The 22,525-nt window shown below is 37.7% G+C and overlaps 1 protein-coding gene across 6 annotated transcripts in view; it reads left to right on the forward strand.

The window, feature by feature from the left end:
* The window catches only part of khdrbs2 (KH domain containing, RNA binding, signal transduction associated 2), a 61,615-nt gene that overhangs the window by 1,712 nt on the left and 37,378 nt on the right, over positions 1-22,525 (forward strand). For all 6 annotated transcript variants that reach the window (XR_006379966.1, XR_006379968.1, XR_006379967.1 and 3 more), the window contains exons 2-3: positions 11,880-12,007; positions 22,331-22,447. Coding sequence is in view for 2 of the 6 variants with exons in the window: in XM_044215094.1 (XP_044071029.1) it covers positions 11,880-12,007; positions 22,331-22,447 (245 nt within the window). In the remaining 4 variants the exon portion in view is untranslated. The remainder of the gene's footprint in view (positions 1-11,879; positions 12,008-22,330; positions 22,448-22,525) is intronic.

Consider the following 22,525-nt stretch of genomic DNA (forward strand, 5'->3'; position numbering starts at 1 on the left):
ACTTGGTACTGTATCCTTGTAGAAAAACATAGTATATCAGATATAAAATGACCAAATGAAACATAAAATGCTTTCATATGTTGGCTATTGAAACGCCCTGTACATAATGTAAACATTTACTGTAATCTCAATTAATCTGTCATTTTAATTTATATATTCTTATATATATACTGTACACATCTGACCCCATTGATTGAAGTCATTCATTGTTTCTTACTTTCTACCCAAATAAAATGCCAAGATCTTGCTTGAACATTCATTTCTAACAGTTTTTGACATTTGTTAAAAGAGGTAAAGTCAAACTGTATGTTAGATTAATATGCTCTGATTGGACAGGGTGTTTGTGCTCTGGTGCTCTTGCCCCTTGAGCTTTCCTGTTGAAATGTGTTGATGAGACACCTGACAGTCCCGCTCTTGTCGCTAACTGTGATGCAGATGGGATCATCTGTCACACAGTACACTTTGCCAAATTTACTCAAGGCTGACTCACATAGCCTGGATACAAACAAAAAATGTTGTCTTTACCATATCCGCCACAGTGAACAGCAATTAGCATGTTAAAATGATGTCGTGTATTTATTCACTTACTGACCTTTTTTTAAAATTTATGTTTATTTCATTTAGTTAAAGCTGTTTTTGTGAATTAATAACGGATACAATTGCACTTCACTTGCAGTTCCTCATAACATACAACACAGTGCAGTACAGTATATATACTGTATATATATATATACTGTATATATATATATATATATAGTCAATATATAATAATAAATTGCCGTAGAATAGCTTGTATTTCCCTGAAAAGAATCCAGTTTGCAAGGTCAACACAGACTATGCATCATAAAAAATAGTGGACAATCAGTATAATAAACTGTCAGTTCAGACAGTGTCATAATGTCAACTCTGAAAATGTTCAACATAATCAGCCGTGGGCAGCATGTGAAATAATGTTCATAATTTGAATTTTTCACACAGATTTGTCAGTTTATGCTCATGGATAATTCAGAATCATGCATATCAGTGGACAGCAGGATAAACTGTGTTTACAGATTTATAGATTCACAGCTATTTATCACTGAATAGCAAAGCATGTAATCGTGCATTGTTCACATCATGCACAATAAACAGCATAACATGGATTTACCATGGTCTCAGTTACCAGCTCCATATTTATGAAATGATTTACTTTTGTGTTTAAATGATATTGCCTCTAAAATCATTTGTCTTTCACTGAGCAGATTTAAAGCTGTTTGGGACAATGCTCTTCCAGAGGGTGGGTGGGGATAATTCTCTTTCGGAGCGGAGCGTGAGCTTCTTGTTTTCTATATAATACTTTGTATATTATACAATAAATAAAATGTCTATAAATCTTTATATATTAGTTGTAAACCAGTCTCTCTCTCCCCAATAGATCCCAGTGGTTTTCTTTGCAAGACTCACCTACATGCCACGTAGCAAGGTCTTGCCATGAAAACCAATGGGATTCCAAATAAGGTGAAAAGAAAAGCAGAAGTGACACAATTGATGGACGAGGAGAATAACTTTGGTTGTTGAGAAAAACTAAGGCAAGTGTGTGCCTGTGTTTCTATTTTTAGGGTAAAGGGGACTTTTTATTTACAATCACAAGATCTATTTTACATTGTCACTATGTATTTTGACAGGGTATATAATATCTCAAATGTCCTCACAAGTGCTGCTAGGCACAGTGACAATACAAACAAATCTGCATGAGATTTGAGTGATGTATGCTCCTCTGAATAAAAGATGAGTATAGATATCGAGGAGGACCAACACCATGACTCAAGTAAAAGAACATAAGAAAATCCTTACATCTGTCAAGTTTACTACAGTGTTTTCACTTTAGGAATTTTAATGATTTTTCCAATTTAATGTCCACTGAATCAGGTATTTCGATCTCAGCATAAACTGTTTCTGCAGAGTCTTCTTCTGATGTGCCACCACACCATATTGTCTGAGCTCAAAATACCCTTTAATTCACATCGTATAGTTTTGTACTCATCATGTTCATTTTCTCCATGCATTAAGCCATTCTTCTAACTGTTTGAGCAGTCAAGTTTTCACTTGAACACTGAGCTGCACTTTCTTGTTATTCTCATCTCGCACACAGGAAGAAAATATGTTTAGAAAGAAATTAAGTAACCAGCAGTTAATTACAGTGTTGGTCAGTTTCAGCTTGCACTCGCTGTATACGTAAGAGTAAATTCTGTGGCACAAACACTAGACTGATGAAAATGCTCAATCAAGGTCCCACCACATTTTGGGCAATGACCCTTTAACTTTAATTAAAAGTAATCAGACAATGCATGAACCTGTGCAGTGCACTGCAACCTTTTTAGCCTTAGTTTTGGTCAGCCGATAATGAAGAGCAGTAATTAGAAATTGAGATGGTAAGCTTCAACGAGTGACTGTTGAGGAGTTATAAATCTTAAATCTATAAAACATATGAGACTTTAAATGCAAAAAGAGTCACCACAGGAGCATAGGCTTTCCTCAACACATACATACACATACTGTACCAGCGAAAGGAAATTATTCCATTATTGCCTGCATTAATGGACAATAAAGGTTTGAATCTTGATACAAGTTGCTTGCCCAATCAGAAAGTATAACCTCTATTGAAAAGACAAGACTTACGTTCTTGCAATTGATTTGGATGATGCTTCACTACAGAGTGGAGTTATCTCTCTATGAATTGATTTTCATTTCATCTATTGTATCTCTCTCTCTTGTTTAGAAATTGTTGCTCACATTTTCAGTGTATCCAATATGGCCTGTTCAGTATCCAGCAGTGACCCAGCTCATAGACAGATAAACACCACCCCATGTGGTATGACCTATCAAAAGGACAATTGCATTTCAGGAAAGTGAGACATTGCATTACATTTTCGGCATTTAGCCGACACTCTTATCAAGAGTGACTTACAATGAGTGCATGGGTCGAATTAGATTAAATTCCAAGGTCGTGAGCATTTCAAGCAACAGAAATGAGTGGATGAGCCAAAGCCGCAGCACTCAGACAATAGATATATTAGATATCAGATTATGTTACTGTGCCTCTTGAATGTTCACATATAAGAGGAAAGTTCTAAATAAAGGGATACGAGACCGACAGAAATTAGATTTTTTAAGTCACAAAACCATAATCAGGGGAAAATACAAGAGTAACAATGGCATCAGCTAAATTACTATCTTTATGATGCTCATAATAAAGTATTCTCATATACTGTGGTTACATTGGAATGTTTCAATTAACTTGTAAGTAACAGATGTGAAGTGACTCCCAGCCATTGGAGCAAGGTATATTCGATCCATTAGAACATCACAGCGTCACACAGTATATTAGTGTGTGATTTGTAGTTTGGTTACATTCTTAGGGGTGTGTTGTTCAGGCATACTTTTACTCAGCCTCTGCTCAGGGTTTTTATTAATCATTAAACCACTACATGCTGATGAAGGCTAATGTACTGTTTCATCCAACATACCAGTAATTACATCTACACAGATTGTCCCATCAGATGAGGAAATAAAGTGCTACAGGGAGCAGGATGCCAAGTGAACATTTAGGACTGAAAAAAATACATACCGACCCTGAGTGGACAAATGAATTATTCAATCAATCAATCAATCAATCAATCAATCAATCAATCAATCGGTCAATCATTGCTGTAGATTTTAAAATATTCATCTCTCACTGTGCAATAATGCACTATCAGCAGTGCAAGAAATTTAAATGTATTACTATTGAACTATACGAACAATATGTGAATTTAATTGAACAACACAAAATAATAAATTATATAAAAAAACAACCAAAATAAATCCAATAACATACAAGACCCTTGTCAAACTATTTAAAGGCATAATTGTTCAGCAATACAAAACATATCACCTTCGTCCCCTTATCCACCCCTACCTAATGTCCATTTCCTCCTTATCACACCCATGCCTCCACCCTGCTAACAGAAAGCAGTAGTAGCTGTAGTACTGTATAATGCCCATAGGCCAAAAAGTGGACCAGAAGTCAATGCAAACATATGACAAACATATAGAATGTGCGCTCTTTACCAACACAGTTACACACAGCACGCATTAGTGAAAATATATAATATACACCTATAAGTCATCACATTGGTAGTGATATTAAAATTTGTGCATAGCAGCCACAATGCTGCATATATAACTATACCTATAACAAACTATAGCATGTCATGTACCCTATCCTATAAATTACAGGTGTATTACTGTAGTATATTATGTGTATATTTAAGTCACACATATAACATGTATAATAACATCACACTGTATATATAAAATACGCTATTTTACACATATAATAACATATAATAAAGAGAAACTGAGCCTATATGTATATTATAATGTATTGTGTATATGTTATCTATCAGACCATGTTGTCTACCAAAGTTGGAGAATGTTTTCCATCCTGTCTGGTTTGTAAATAGTTGTAATAAATAGATGATTATTGAAACACCATCATGATTTAAATTTGTATAATTTGCTTGCTTTTTAATATGTAATTTGTTTGAATAGCAATTACTTTTTCACTTCACTTTCGATCGCACATTCAGCAGAGAAGTTGAAGATGGCATTATAATTAGAATGAAGATTTAATACTTTATCACTGTGTCAATGGCTGAATGCAATTTGGCTCAGTGCAGCTCAGTTAAAAACACATAAACAGCATGTGGCCAAACACTGGCGCATATTTCCAACCCCCTTGCATTTACATTCATCAGCCCAGGGTGGAAGGGCCAAAGCTAATTTCATGTCTGGTAGTCCATTCCCCCCACCAAGTCCACTCTGCTAAGCTGAGTGCTATTAATACCTCTTTCTGTGTTTGATGTGAACAAGCAATCAGTTATTGGAGAGTAATTAGATTGATTCATTTTTGCTCCTATTGTGAAGTCATTATTGTAGATATACCATTCAGTAGGTAGAAGAAATCAGTGAATAATATAGCTGTCTACAGACTAATGGCAGCACTCAACAAAGCCTTTGTTTTTGTTTTTTTGGCCTCTTACTGCAGTTGGTGTAACTGCCTACAGCGCAATAAAGCATATAAAGTAATAATCACTTAATTCAGTATTGACTGGTTCACCACTGTGTATTTTAGTAGTGACTTACAGTAAAACAGGCTGTTTTAACAGATTTCTAGGGATTATATTGAAAGCTTAAAACAAACAAGGCGGAGAAGTGCGATTTGCAGCCCAAACCAATGTAAAGCCAAAATCCAACTACCAGCATCTAAACATGGTAGAAGTTGGGAGTCCAAATAATGTGTTTTTCTAGCAATCTACTATCTGCAGTTTTTCTTTAGCGCTCGTCCATCAGTTTCCAGGTTATTCAAGGTTTCCAGTCTTTCAGCCAGCTTTGCAAAATAAAAGGTGAGCAGAGTATAAAAAATGGGAAGGCTGCTTACTGCGTGCATTATTTGTCTACACAGAGCACATGTCAGATTCCAGGACGTACTGAGTTTGCTCTGTTGGGTATGATGAGGTTCATCACGCTCTCTCATCAAATACCTGTGTGGCATGACAGTGCAACACTGTGTGGTTAATCAAATCTATTTTAGAAGTAATTTTAATTGGTTTCATTATAATGAACTGTTTTATCAATGTAGGGCTGTATTTTAGTGTGTGAGTTTATTCTGGATCCATGTTTCTCTGTTGACCCATCAGGAAAAAAACATTAAGCCCCAGCAGTGTAGTAAGAGACAATTTGATCTTACCAACATCATCTTAGAGTCAGAAGCATACACATTTTACAAACGGCAGTAGAACAAACTGCGTGCTTTAGGAGCATGGTCTGTAAGGCAAACAACAATTGAAATCCAATAATGGGAGGATAAAGAGTCGAGCAGTAAACATATTATCTCCAACAAGTGATGCAGCTCCCATTCCCTTTCTTCTTATGTTATTGAACTGCTTACATGCTACTTTATACTGATAGTAGCTCAAATATTGTAGGACATTTGTTTGTGTTATTTTCTTTTTTAGCAAACTATATATAGTGCTTATAGTGGATTTTAGATGCCTGGAATTCAAGTCTGTGTGAGTTGTAAAAAGATTTGACTTAATCAGTGCAACACAGTCCATCACAGTAAGTGTATTCATGGCATATCTCAATGGCAAAATAAGTTTTTTGCTCAGCAAGAAAATCCTGTTTTATACCAGGTCTGCACAATTAATCAAAATATTATCGAAATCACAATATGTCCAAGTGCAATATCCAAATCTTAGAAGCTGCAATTTTTTAATAAAAGTAAAATGTGTGACAAAACAGCATTACAATGAAGTACTGTAGTGCTGCAGAGATGCCTTGGCCTACAAATCTTGTTTTCCAGTTGTTTGGTACAGACCCCAACAAATGTCACATCATCATGATTTAAAGTTTTTTCAGTGAAAATGAAAATTGTGATGCAAAAATTATCATTCCCACTAACTGTGAATCATATTGCAATTGTAATATCTGTCAAAATAATCACAATGATTTTTTTTTTACCATATCGTGCAGCCCTGTTTTGTACTGAAGGCAACTAGTTGCTGAAAGAAACTATTTAAAAAAAAAAAATCTGTTAATTATGAATCAAAATGCTACCAAATCTGATGCGCTAATTTACTGTAATTATGAATATAGTTTTGTGTATATTTATTGACATTTTAATGGTGTCCAGGATAAATCAACTTCAAACTGCTGCTACTGACCAAAGCAGATTTTATTTTATTTAACCTTAAGCCATGGCAGGCTGACTGAGCACATTTTCTCTCTTTCAGCAAAAACTAACTAACTTCTTACTCGTACAGTTGCACCCATTTATCTGGTAGCTGCCCAGTTAAACCTTTTTTTTTTCATTCTTGGCTGCTGAGCTGCTCCACTGAAGCAGTTTGGGCAGCACAACAGAGGGGATCAAGAGCACCAGAATAGTCGCTAGTAGTGTTTTACTCTTTCAGTTCCCCCAATGAGATTTTTTTCATCCTGTGTGAGGACTGAAATGAGTGACCTTCAAAGAACATTCTCGCTTCTCTGATCTTTAGGGTCCCGTTGCTCCCTGCCACATATTCGACAACGATGATGCTAGTGTGAACGTTTCTCCAGATTTATATGTTGTAAACTAATTTTCCTCTTTTTCTCTCCCATTTCCTATCTCTCATTCTCTCTCTCTTTCTCACACACACAATCTCCTTCTGAGTTCACTGGCAGGCTGCAGACCAGAATAAAGGTGTTTCCCATTATGCACTGTTCCAGAGTATAATCATCTTCACGGGCTATAAAAACATCATTACTTTATTTTCAAACGATATGAACATTATGCCCATTTGAAAGTGAAACACCTCACAATGAAAACATAACCCAAAACAAATTCTCTCCCACATGCAAAAGTCCAGAACTAATCTCTGAGGATATCAAGAAACAGATGCTTCATGAAACCTGGAACTGGGACTTTATAATGAGCATGCACTTTAAAATCCAAATGAGCTTTATTTGATGGTACGACTGTAACAAATACACATGAAAATGGACTACCTCAAATAACCAAAACTTTGACAAGACAGCAACAAGTCCTCAAAATTAAACAACAAAATACATTGTTTGTTCATGCCCTCTAGAACGACACACAGAAGCGTTTTCTGATCTGACGCCCCTATCAGCAGGACAACATCATTAGTCCGTGCCTTCCAAAACCGTTTTATGATTTGACAATACGATCGTGGTCAGAGTTAAAAGAAACCAACGATGACTGTCTTCAGGAAACAGGAAACAAACAGCAGTCTCCTGTGTTAAGGTCCAGTGTTTTGTTGACCCATCCATCCATCCAAACCTCTTCCGTATGTGGACTTTGTGGCTATACAACAACATCACACTACATCTGCCTTTGCTCATAATTCCTACTGCTGCTAGAAGGCTTTGTCACTTGAACATGCTGTTTTGGGCCATTTGTTGAAACGACTGGTGCTGTCGTTCTTCTTAAGAGGAAAGTTTCGTCTACAGCAAAGCTAGCAGCTCTTGGAGGATGTATTTAGCACAAGTGGTGCTTTCAGCTAAATGCTAATGTCATCATAGTAACATGCTCACATGACAATACTAACTTGCTGATGTTTAGCAGGCGATGTTTATCAAGCTGACGATCGTGTTAGCATGCTAACATTTGCCTTAAACACAAAGTACAGCAGAGGAGTGTCAGTTTTGCAGGTATTTAATCATAAACCAAAGTATTAGACAAACTGAAATTTTTACCTGATGATGGCGATAGAGGAAAGTTTAAAGGATCCCCTAAGTTTATACAATTCATCCTCTGGGTACCATAAATGTCTGTACCAAATTTCATGTCAATCCATCCAATTGTTGTTCAGATATTTCAGTCTGGACCAACTTGACCGACTTTGACATCCCCAGAGCCCCACCTCTAGCGTGGCTAAAAACACATTCTCCTCCTTATGTACTGTATATAGAGTGTATTTATATTTTCAGCTGGTCACATTTCAGTACCCGGTCTGCTGTATATAAAGCAGAGCTAGTTTCAAAATATGCACATGTTTGCACACCACAGGTTGTGTTTGATTTATCTTCTCAGGCAAGCCACATAAATGCTATTTTTAAAAAGGCACATTTTGGAAGCTCCTGCTATCCTGGGACACCTGTCTTGTGTAAAAGAGTCACATAAGGAGGTGTGAATCAGCTGTGATTATGGGAATAAATGTTTGGAGGGGTCTTTCAATCTGTTTACCTCTCTGTTTCCACGAGAGGTTTCGGGCACATTCTGTACCCATTGGCAGGCGATGGTGGTGTGAGTGAGCATTACCAGTTCACAGAGTTCACTGGGTTTACCTGATGCAGTCCTTTCCATTACAGCCTCATTGTGGGATGTGAAAATACACTTGTGTATGTTTTTGACAAAACCCTTAATGATTTGATAAAATTAGTGTCTGATTTCAATCCCCCCAGTAAGCAGTCTTGAAAAAACTCTCTTTAGTTAATATCTCTGTTAGTCAAGGCTCTTCCATCTCACAGAAGTGAGTACACCCCTCACATTTTTGTAAATATTTTATTATATCTTTTCATGTGACAACACTGAAGAAATGACACTTTGCTACAATGTAAAGTAGTGAGTGTGCAGCTTGTATAACAGTGTAAATTTGCAGTCCCCTCAAAATAACTCACACAGCCATTAATGTCTAAACCGCTGGCCACAAAAGTGAGTCACTAAGTGAAAATGTCCAAATTGGGCCCAATTAGCCATTTTCTCTCCCCGGTCATGTGACTCGTTAGTGTTACAAGGTCTCAGGTGTGAATGGGGAGCAGGTGTGTTAAATTTGGTGTTATCGCTCTTACTCTCTCATACTGGTCACTGGAAGTTCAATATGGCACCTCATGGCAAAGAACTCTGTGAGGATCTGAAAAAAAAGAATTGTTGCTCTACATAAAGATGGAGTAGGCTATAAGAAGTCTGCCAAGACCCTGAAACTAAACTGCAGCACAGTGGCCAACACCATACAGCGATTAAACAGGGCAGGTTCCACTCAGAACAGGCCTCACCATATCCAGAGGTTGTGTTTGGGAAATAGACGTATGAGTGCTGCCAGCATTGCTGCAGAGGTTAAAGGGTGGGGAATCAGCCTGTCAGTGGTCAGACCAGACGCCGCACACTGCATCAAATTGGTCTGCATGGCTGTCGTCCCTGAAGGAAGCCTCTTCTAAAGATGATGCACAAGAAAGCCTGCAAACAGTTTGCTGAAGACAAGCAGACTAAGGACATGGATTACTGGAACCATGTCCTGTGGTCTGATGAGACCAAGAAACTTGTCTACAGACCTAAACCCTATTGAGCATCTGTGGGGCATCTTCATACGGAAGGTGGAGGAGCACAAGGTCTCTAACATCCACCAGCTCCATGATGTCATCCTGGAGGAGTGGAAGAGGACTCCAGTGGCAACCTGTGAAGCTCTGGTGAACTCCATGCCCACGAGGTTAAAGGCAGTGCTGGAATTTTGTGGTGGCCACACAAAATATTGACACGTTGGGCCCAATTTGGACATTTTCACTTAGGGGTGTACTCACTTTTGTGGCCAGCGGTTTAGACATTAATGGCTGTGTGAGTTATTTTGAGGGGACTGCAAATTTACACTGTTATACAAGCTGTACACTCACTACTTTATATTGTAGCAAAGTGTAATTTCTTCAGTGTTGTCACATAAAAAGATATAATAAAATATTTACGAAACTGTGAGGGGTGTACTCACTTTTGTGAGATAATGTACATACTTAATAACCCCAAAGGCATTTTTAACATTCATTCATTTGCACTCTCCCATTCTGATGACCTCATTTGTAGGCAGTGTTTGCAGCTTTGGTGGTGAGTCGTCTCAGAGAGAAACTGCAAAAAAGTGGAGACAGCATGTTCCAATTTAAATGATCTTCCTCGGACAATCAGACACAATCAGAGAGACTGTGTCGCGCTGGAAGAAATCAGTGCATTTCAAGCGGTTGGAGTTTGGTCTGTGATTTCACAGACAATAGCAATATCAAACAAATGACCTTAATTCATGGTGTAACACTGAAACCACTGGCCATTAGAAACTGTAATGAATGAATATTGGAACTGCCTGGAACAGAGGGATCGTTAAGCTGGAGTTGTGGATGTCCAAAAGGTCACGTCAAGGAAAAGTTTTAGGACACTTCACTGCCTTCCTTAGTGAACATTTGCAAAAAGAGAGAAATGCATTAATTCAAATTTAAAACAATATGATAAAGCAAGGATCAAACATTTTAGCCATTTATTTGTCCAAACATCTGCTCTGTAATGAAACGTGCACTAAGCCAGAGCTGTTTTTAACCTCACAGCTTTGTCCACTGACTGTTGAAAGCTCAGAAAAGGGTTAAGTGCTCCCGTCTAAATGAACTCGTGGGTTTCAATACAGCAGCTCAGGAGGGGTCATCTCGGTCTTCTTCAGTGTGTTGCAGACTGATAGTTGTAATTTCACTGAGTATTAATTAGCGACAGAAGAGGATCCCTGCTAGGTGAACAACATATAGCTCCATTTCTACAGCACTTAATGTATTGTGAGTGTTTCAGGTCAAGTGCTATAAAATGCATCAATAAAGTAATATCACTGTTCAGGGTGTTCAGGGACTGTGCCATTCCTGTCAAGCTTAACCGGACAGTTAATATCCACCTCTCATCTCTTATCTTATTGCAATAAGGCTGGGGACACACAAGAGGACTATTGGGTCAATTTGCACAAGATTTGCCCATCTTGCAAATTTATAAGGAGAAATACTGCAGTTTGATCGGAACCAATGATCTGCAAATATGATCTTAATATTAGAGTTCACAGATCTAATCTTAACCCACCCCATTTGACTTTTCCCTGATAATATCAAATGTTTTACATGTTTAATCCGCCATCTGCCTAAATCCTGTGCTGTGTGGGGATCAGAGACTGCTGACAGCCCACGAGAGCTCAGTTTACAGTGAAGTGAGGCACAGCGAGCTGAGTGTGACTGTTTCTCTCTGTTGTTATTTTGACTGGAATTACTGGATCATGAGATGACAGGGCTTGATGTAAAAGGACGTATGAGATGTCAGCGGGATAATCTCAAATCATTAAGTTTGCAATGTGAGCACATTTACAGCTGAGATACAAAATAATCAGCAAAATATTCACTGTGTGATGCAATGCATAGTTGAATTCCCCCCTAATGTGTCCCCAGCCTAACATTACACTATTTGGTTGTCATGCTGCAGTTGACTCCAAAGCAGACTTGATGTTGACTGATGCTTTTTCAGTTACATAACAAACTAATTGTCTTCTTATCTGTTTTATTTTGTCTTTCTGCAGAGATTGAAAAGTATGACGGTGATGAATTGAAAAAAGATGGTGACATGAAGAAATACCTAGATATCATCAGCAATAAAAATATCAAGCTCTCCGAAAGAGTTCTCATTCCAATCCAACAGTATCCAAAGGTAAGAGACACCACAACCACGTCTTAGCCTAAGAAAACACACTGCACCGCTTTAGGGTCCTATGTTTTATTTTCTGTGAAAAGGAATTGACCAGTAATGGGAATTTGCAGTATTTTCAAATGACCAGAACAGTTAAACTGCAAGGCAAGATGCAAGAGGAGCAGGGCTACTTTTGAAAACACAGCTTGTGTGTGTGAGATATTGTTTCATTAATTTTAGCTGTCAATCGGTGGATGGGGCACTCTAGCTTCACCTGCTCCACCATTTGCACAAATGTTTTTTGGCACTGAAAATCCCACTGAGCCTCAGATAGGCTAGTAGAAAGTCATCAGGCAGTGTCTGTTTATTTTGATGTAGTCATCAAAAAAGAAAGTTTTTAGTGCACTAAAGCACTCAAGGGTACAGTGAACAATGACCATAAATCACTGGCTGACATAGTACGCGTTATTCTGAGTTATGCAATGTCAGTACTGACAAAGTTTGAAATGTAGCCTAATGAGGCTGCTCCATCAGGCAGCTAAGCAACAACACACAGTTGCTTGTGGGGAACCAAAAGGCTTTACTGCCACTGTAATCAAGGAAACCTGCTCCACTGACTTTGCATTCACACATTCATGCAACAGGCAGCTAAGAATAATGGCATCAGTGTAGCAACACAGATTGCAACAGAACATTTTGATATTGTATACTGATTATTTGTCCCACTCTGCAAGTACAGTATATACTGCATATGTTTTGTAACTGTAGGTAGACAAACAGATCAATGTCAATGCCAGATCACTGGCATATACATGTATCTATACAGAAGTAGTTTCTTCTATGCTTTACTGCTTTTATCTTTTTCTTTTAAATACAATATATGTATCCAGCTGTCATTTTGAAAACAAATATCATCATTCTTTACATTCCTGTCATATGTTCCAAGTGATTTAAAGATGACAGAAATGACAGTGTAAACATTTAGTTCTTAATCTGTGTTGCTAATTTTGTTTGCTTTTTTTAAAAATCAAACCCTTTAAAATCTTATCTGAAAGTGTATGTTATTCATTTTGAGATATATGATCAAATTGATTTGTCAGAATAGTTAACTGTTCCTCGCCGCCTATCAACTGCTCTTCATTACATGGTAGTCTAATGAAAGTAAGGATATGATGATGTAGGATACCAGGCATCCATGAGTAGCTAAAGACTATTCATTTTAAAGGTCCCATAAAACAAAACTGCTACTCCCGTGCTGTTACTTTGAGTCCCTGGGTGTAGTGTTTCACTATCTATGCCATATTTTCTGTATGCAAAAAAATAACGTTTTAACCAAAATCTTACTGATTTCTCTTCCTTTAAATTCTTTTGCTAATGCATCTTGTTTTGGGGGGTGTAAACTCTTTAAAACTTCTATCCACCAAATCATCCATCCATCATATAACACCTGCAGGGCTCCCTTCTTCTTTAAACCAACACTATCACATCAGTCTGTTCTTCACTGTCAATTTGCAACAATCTCCAAGCACTCGTTTGAAATGAATCACTTCTGGTCACTTTTCCTCGTCACTGCAAGTGTGCAGAAAGGGAGTTACGTAGAAGCGATCCACAACAAAACACAAATTTTCCCTTTTTCAGTCTTTGTCCTGCACACTCTCAAGTTCCTTTCTATGTTAAGTCTTGCCCCAACATTTTGTTTTATGATCTCACAGCAATTTCATGGGCCCATACTATACAGCTGGTGTAACTCTTTTGAAAACAACACTAACACTTAACAGTCATCTGATGTTTTAAATGTAGTTTACTGGTTTTGTCTGTCTTATTAGAGAAAAGAGCATGTCAGGAGGGCAGAGGAATATTTAACTGCGCCTCAGGAGCACAGGCGGTGTACTTTGGTCCAGTGAGCCCCTCAGGACACTCCATAGAAATCAATTTGCTGTTTCATCCTCAGGATCAGTGTTGAGAAAGTAATGAAGCTGTGTTCAGGAACTCCTCACTCTATTACATTGATTTCAAATCTAAAAAAAAATCCAATTGAGACAGTTTCTTGGGAACAGAAGACCCACAATAACTCAAGGTTCTTTCTGTCCTTGTTACACCATTTTTCATTCAAAAGTACTAAATTGTGAATTTTCCTTGAACTTACAGCCCACATACTGTATGTAAAGCTAAGAATAAACTTTAAGAATACATAAAAAGACTTCTAGCAATGTTTGTAAAGTATGTTTCATACATTTAGGGACATTAAGTAGTAAATACCCAAACAGTACCTGTACTGTAGGCATCTATCAGTTCAACAACTTGAGACTCAAATTACAGCAATATCTTCTCTGTAATGTCAAGCATACTGATGCTATGGAAACACCCATTTTCCTCATGGAGATTACAAATTAGGAGTAAAATGAAATGATTCTAGGTTTCTATCCTACCTGCTTAATTGCATTCACCTGGCATCCCAGGTGTGAGTCAGCTCCTGATTAGATGGTTAATGAAAACCAGTGGAGCTTGGAGTAAAAAAAACCCTGAGAACCACTGAGATAGAAAACTGACATATTAAAATAAAAAAAGGTTGTGAAACAATATACTGATCATAAAGGTACGATACATAGGCTCAATATCATCCTGGTTCTGTTCATATTAAAATAAAAAAAGGTTGTGAAACAATATACTGATCATAAAGGTACGATACATAGGCTCAATATCATCCTGGTTCTGTTCAATTAACATATTGCCAATATTACTGCATGTTTATTTAGAATTTTTTATAACACTGTATAAGAATGCATGTTAACACCTGCAAAATATTTTAACAGCTGCATGACAGATTAGAGAACAGATTAATTGTTATATCATTTTTTTAATGCTTCTGTGAAAACAATTTGTTTGTGGGCTTGAGCAGAGATAAATTCTGGACTTACTGCTATAAAAAATGTTTGTACATTGTGGCTACACAGATATGAATTCTTGCCAGTTTTCACTGATCAATATATTTGACTTTTTACTCTAACATCTGGCCCCACTGAGAGGCACAAACTAATTGGTTTTGTTTTACTTCACACTGGAACCTCACTTTGTGTTAGCTATTTTCTCATGTCTATTATTCACTGGTGGCAGAGCTAAGTATAAAATGTCTTAAATCTGTCTTAAATCTTTCACGTTTCAGCAGTCAAACAGTGCTCATTCATGCTTACAGCTGCCATCTCGCTGTATCTTAATTAAATGCAAAGTAATTAAATTACTTGGGAGAATTCTTCTGCATGGTTTTGGTTTTGGCGACGTGACACATGGAAGATTAATGTAATCTTAAGTGAAACAACCAGTACTGATGAAATCATTCTTTATGGTACACTGAAAGACATACTACAGACCATTTTCATATTATAGTCTTGTTAATAACATTAATGATGGCTGCATTTCATTGGCCAGTTACACGGCTCTGGTGTTGTGCATGCTGGCTCAGTGACCTGGCTTACTGACGCACCTTAATGGAAGCTCTCTTTAATGTTATTGGTTCCACCTGTGCTATGACAAGTCAAAATGTCTGCTGAGAAAAGGGCCTGTTTAGTGCTGTTCTGTGATACTACATAGTTTCATTGTTTGATGATAATATTAACAAAACAAGCTCCAGGCCCATAAATATCTTAGTTGTGCTGAGAGTTAATGTTAATCGTGTTTGTTACAATGCAACAAAGTAAGTGCAACGCTTGACAAAGCCGAACTGGCACAGAACAAAGGACGCCCACAGATTTAAATACACTCAAGTGAGGGGAGAAACCGAGACACAGATGAAACTAATCAGGGCAGGGCAAACAATCAAAACTGATGGGAAAAGTAAACAAAGACAGGAAGTAAAACTACACAGGACACATGAGGCAGAACACTTACAAAATAAAACAGGAAATACTAAACTACAAACCTCAAACCATAACTTATAATTTGGCATCACCAGACAAAACCATTAAGTCAATGCCAACACAGTATATTACAGGAATATTTTATTTTCTTTCACTGTTCATTTAGCAAGGACAATGCATACATTCATTGCACCAAATATAGCTACAAACTAATTTTCATTTGTGGTTTGCTGCCAGCAATGTGCAGTTTGATGCAGTTAAAGCTTAAACAGTAGTAACAGACAGTTTTAGTGTATAAAACATTGTATATAATGCAATAGGCTATTGTATTATATTGTATTGCATTGTATTGTATTGTCTATTCTGTGTTTATTAACACAGAATAAACACAGAATAGACATAACTTTCTGCAGCAGGGAAAACCAGTATTAACCCTGACTATGAACCTCAGGACATAACTCAATATCCTGTTTACTTCTTACAAAATTAACAATCATAATTAATTGTAATATATAGGGTATTATAATATAATATAGTTTATGCTGTTAAATATAGATGGTGGAGCCTGAGCATACTGAAAAGTCAATTTTAGGATTTTTAATTTCAGTTTTTCCTTGTGGTGCAACTGCAACATTGTAACCATAAAATCTTGATTGGTATATTGTATTTCCCTACTTTTTTCACTACTACAAGGCATCTGTAAATCAATAGTAGATTGTACATGTCACACTACCCTTCCTTACTGAATAATAAATTCACTTTCAGCTGTCAGCATCTGAAATTCATTGTTAGCTACTTTCTGGAGAGCTGACAAAGTAAACATAATTACTCAAAATAGGATTAATGCTGAACCCAACCTGCCAGTGAAACCGTAGCATTATTTTACCACAATTTGTATATATACGTATTAAGAGTTAATACTTTTAAGTTAATTTTGTGTTTTTACAGTGTGTTCTGTTGTATGAATTTGGTTGATAGGATACTAGAATAAGTAAGAAATTTCAGACTTGCTACACCGCTTGCTTGTTACAGACTGGCACTGTAGTTGTATGCATCATTCATAGAGGATGACTTGTGTGTTTTGTGCACCACTCTCTGTAAAATCTACATTAGGTTTGTTGTCATTTTACAGCCTGTCAAGATAAAGACATTTGGCCTTGGAGTATTGCTGCAGTGACCTTACCATCTCTTTCTATCTTTAATCTCCTCTGGAAAAGTGATGAAACCTTGAAAACAGGGTTGATCTTGGTTAACAGGAGAAGAGGAGGTACATCTGTACCTGTCCTGCTTTGACATATAAACAAATGATACACTCACAGCATGCTTATGGAAGTCTTGAAATTGTATATTGAGATCACTACTTACTCAGCAAAAAATATGATTAAGATAATCAGCATAGTCATTTTCATTATCGCTTAACTAGAATTTATCCTCTGCTGTTTAATGAGACAGCTTGATTAGCATCTCATAACCTTGGGGCATGAAATGGATTTTCAATGGTTGATACTGTCTGCTAGTCTGAGTCCTCTGCTGGGACTATTCTGCATGTGTGTGTATATGAGAATGTTATAAAAATCATTTTTGCCCTTTTAATTAGAATAAATTGGACACATTTCTGCTCTTGTCACATTTAAACAAGCTAGTTTTTAAAGTATTACCTCTGTAGGGTAATTGCTTTAACTATCCATTCTGCAGGTACATACACAGCAGACAACACATTCAATTGTATTTTGTCCTTGTGGGTGCCACAATTTTGAGCTTATCAGTCTTGGGTTGTTGTGACCTTTAAATAGTGCAGCAACCGTGCTCTACCCATAGAGAAATTCCATTTTTGTCTCCCCAGAGATGTCAATGTCCCAAAGAAAGGCCTATCTTGTGGAAAGGTGTTTTGCTTAGATAAGTGCTGAATACAGTAGAAGGAGTACAGTGTGTGAATTAAAATTAGGCACTTCTACGATAGCATCACAGCTCCACTTTGGGATCCCACTGAGTCCATGTTTGTGTGATGACTTTGTCTGCCACAATGCTGCTCATGACTTATAATAAAGATAAAATGCCTCCCCATGTTAAAATTTTTCCCACATATATAGTGTTCCAGCTCTATACAAGATACATATTCTAACAGGGTCGTGATGAACTAACAGAAAAGTATAACCTGCACTTCTCAGGTCTTTGGAGGGTTTTAGCGTCTTTCAGATCATTGTTTTGGTTTTACGTCCCACAACTTTACTTTTTTGTTTCAATCTCACCAATTTATGCTACCTGCTAAACAGCAGACAAAGTTAGAGACTAGCTGGTGAACATAGTGAGGCAATTAGCAGCTATAGAGCCAGGTATCTTTCTCAGGAGGTTATGGAGACGAGGCAAGTGAATATTGGACTTACATTCATCACATGGACACAAACACAACTCCTTGCAACATTCATGCTAATGTTGCTTAGTGTTTGCTAAGTTGCTCATAACAGCCTTATAAGGTGATGCTGCTTTAAGTTTCTAAATTTGGGGCTGTAGTTTTTCAGAGTCGCAGTTTGATTGATGTCTGTCAACACATGCCTGGTATTATTACATTACAAACTGCAATGTATACTTTATAGAATTATATAAAGAAATTGAGACAGTAACAGTGTTGACAATTACCTCTATTTTGATGCATTTTAAGCAGGATTTGTAAAGTCCTGCTTCACCACACAAGAGATTCAATGCAAAAAATAACTATTTGTTGTTTGTCATTTAAAGGCCATAGCTTGTTAGAGACTCGAAAGAAAATAAACTCAGATTGTATGAATTGATTTTTCTTTGCTCTAACAGGAAAGCTAAGTAGCTGCTGCTCTGACAGCAAAACACAGCCCGTCTGGAACTGTTTCATGGTCTTAAACAGCTTTTGTAGCGTTGAATCACTTTGGCATTGCTGGCTGCACGTCTGCATTGATCTTGGCTCAAGTTGTTTGTCACCTGTCGAATTTACAGAAATCATGATATTTGTTTTGTTTTCTGTCTGTGTGTGTAGGCCATCTGGGTGACAGTTTGGGGTTTACATATTAATGGGAATTGTTAAATTTTTATTTGGACATTCTGCTCCTGTTTGTTATGAAGACGATGTTGGCTCAGAAAGGGAAGATCTTGGTCATTTTGTCACCTTGTGCAAATGACGCCACAATTGATTTCAACTGATTTTATTATGCTGATCTCTCTGTGAAATGCATTGCTATTATAAATATTTTGAACATTCAGTGTGCGGTATATAATGTATCCCAATCCTAAAAAGACTGCTTGCATGTGTCTGAAGTTGTTTTATTAATGTTCTGACCAGAGACAACATCCTCAACTAAGACAACACTTGTAAAGTAAAGTCATGCCTTAATAACTCACACCACTGATTAGCATTAACACCAACAGACAACCTCTCTTCAAACACTCTTTGGATTTGGATTCCTTTCTGAAAAGCTCAACAGGTGAACAGTAAATCTCCTCTGCTTGTCACACAAGCACCAAACAACCACTCATTTGCTTTCTTTAATGTCTGTGGAGCTGATAGGACACACTCCTCGAATACGCTCACGGCCCATTCATCCCTAGCTGTCATTAAAGCATAAACCTCTACCTGAGGCTTTAATCCTCCTATCAGACAGGACCTGGACTTCCCCAATAGCACAGCTCGCTAACCTGGCAGTAAGTGCCTCAGGACATCTGCAAATCTTTACTGGCCCCAGTGTAATGCATTAAAGGGTAGCCACCATGCACATTTTCAAACTTAAAAGCTAAAAGGTTTTGTTTGTTTTTAGATCTGCAGTGCTACAGCACCTTGACAAGTTCCAAACTTTCAATATTTTCATGCTTTCCCTGGTACTGACCTTATATTAAAGCACAGAAACATGCTAGTTTAATACATAAAATCATCCTGAGGTTGCTTTGATTTTTATTTATGAGTGCTTCCTTTTATCTTAGTTTTTTATTTAGCTTTTCCCATCTAATGACTTGTATTCCTTTAAATTTAGCAGCATTAAAAAATCTGGGTCATGAAAGTGTACAACATTTTTCGCACGCATAATGATTTTGAGTGTATGGGGAAATATTCTTGTGTGCTGCTCTGACACTCAGTTGGGATGATACTGTGTGTTCATAGAGATCTTAGGCCTTGTAGGGCACATTACTGACATGGTATGTGACATAGTGGTATGAAATAAAGACAACAGTGTTTCTTTCATCAAATTATAGACAACAGTGGTTATATTGTTTTACTGTATGTGATAAGCCACATGTGGTCAGACTTCACTCACCAAAGCCCATATGAATATTAACAACTTCGTGCTGCTTAGGGATGTTGTGGTGCATTACAGGTTTATGTTACACTGCATCATATGTAAAAAGGTAACAATACATTTGGGCTCAGTAGGATCACCTGAGTGTGTTTGTCACCATGTGGCTTTACATGTTATGGATCATTCCTGGTTCAGTCCTCCCGTTGTAGAAAACACATTTTCATGCCCAGGTTTACATGTCTTTGTGGCAGCTGCATGTCAAGTCTTATTCACAGCTAACACCAGGCTATTTGCACATTTTCTTAAGTTGCAGTGCATTGAGCTCTCAGGGCCACCGTACCTGTCAGTTGTGAGGAGATTTTAAGAAATCACCATGATCTTGTTCAAAGGTAAGAAACAGCCCTCAGTCACTGAGGTTGTTGTGAAAATTGCTTTGCTCAGCTGCTTAAGTTTGCAGATTCACATTAGTGCGACGCGACTCAACCTTCATCTCCTGCTTTCAGACCTGTAGGGAACACAACACAGAACTTTAGAAAAATAACTTTTCAGAAATAATATAGAGATTCATGTATTAGTGTTCATCCTGTAAAAATGCTCTCAATTAAATGTTTGTCCTTCATGTAGAAGTTACACGTTGTGATATATAAATAAGTAGATCAGCGCACCCATTTTATCACTGAATTTGTTCAATGTCTAAAATGGCTTTGTGCGTAATTGTTGCATTCACCCTTCCGTCTTATATCTGCATAGTTATCAGTGTTGAGACTGCAGGGGGCACATTACATCATTTCAAACTTCATTTAATGCCGAACCGTGCCCCTTTCTAAAGCCCAAATTGCTCGCCATGGAGCAGCAGAGTGGCTCCAGACATTCATTAACTTAATGAAAACAGGCCACTCTTCTTCTACCGCCCAGCGAGCGCGTTCTCGACATAACCACAACGACCATCTGCTCTCGAGCTCCCTGCCAGCTATAGGATAGTCCTGTCAAAGCAACACTGTGAAGAAAGGCATCCACAAAGGTGCCATAATCATTTAGATCAGAGGACAGGCAAGGACAGTAGGGATGCTTTTTTTTTAAAGATGGCGTCATCTCTGCGTCCCCTGGCGCCTCCCGAACCTGAGATGTAACGTGCACTCATGATGTTAATGATGTTCATGGAATAAGCTGAGTGTGCATTTGTCGGAGTTGAGTTGCAGCAGCCACACAGCTGGCAGTGAAGTTATTAGCCGCTCATCCACAGTGGGAGAAGCTGCTTTGTGAAAAGGTTAATATCATTTTAAGGTTGGCCGGAGTGTGTTGTGGTGGGCGGCTGACCACCTGTTCAGCTCTGGAGGTGGTCTCTTATCATCTCATCCAACAGCAAACATTTGAAGGTCGAACCATTTATTATAATTTTAAAAAAATGTGTGTGAGATAGTATAAGTAGCCGTTATTGGTTTGTTTCAAGTATTAAAAGATTAAGTCTCTTTTTCTCTCTCATTTTCTAATTGATCTTCTGCTCATATTTTCTTCAGAAATGACCCATTTGACTACAGTTGTGTTATGAGTTTCACCCCTCGGATTAATCACCACTAATCTCAGCAGTGTTGCGGCTGCAACAACCCAGAGCTACTTTTCTCAATATGAACACTAGCTGGTGCACAGCAAGAGGGAAATGATAGTCAGGCCCAGAGGCTTGAATCTGATAGTTTGTCATCTGGATAGTATTACTTAATTTCCCACTGGGAAGAAACTCATTATTTCTGACTTTATCTCAGCTCTGACCTCTGGAACAGTCTCAGGAACGTTATTGGTTTGAGCCCTTTTCGTTTTTTCTCGGCATGGCATGGATGACCATAAACGCCATTAAGATACATGACTAGCAAGGGCACGGTACAAGCAAATGGATGGAAGTATACGTTAGGCTGCTCTGCAGATAAGAGTCCCATTCACCTTTAATGTGCTACATACAGAGCACAATTATATTGATTCATTACAGGCTACATTACAACTTTTTCTCACATGATGAATGGTGACTGGAATGTGAGATTATATTGATAATAGATGACTAATGGCCAGCAAACATCTTTCATGGTTAACCTTTTCTCCAAACAGATCAAATTCCTTTTACATCCAACACATAAAGAGAGAGACTACTTCAGAGACATTATATATAAGTCAGCTTATTTCTTACATATGTCGGAGGCATTGATAAGGTGTCTGATTGCTTTTTTTCTCCTGTGTCACAGTTTAATTTTGTCGGGAAGCTGCTGGGACCACGGGGAAATTCCATGAAACGATTACAAGAGGAAACGGGAGTGAAGATGTCCATCCTCGGCAAAGGGTCCATGAGGGATAAAGGCAAGGTGAGAAAGATGTCGATTTGTGTTTGTGAAATATAGTTTTTTGGCTGGTCCAAGATATCGATCAAATGGAAATATTTA

Source organism: Siniperca chuatsi, linkage group LG11 (assembly GCF_020085105.1).
Source record: "Siniperca chuatsi isolate FFG_IHB_CAS linkage group LG11, ASM2008510v1, whole genome shotgun sequence".
NCBI lineage: Eukaryota > Metazoa > Chordata > Actinopteri > Centrarchiformes > Sinipercidae > Siniperca > Siniperca chuatsi.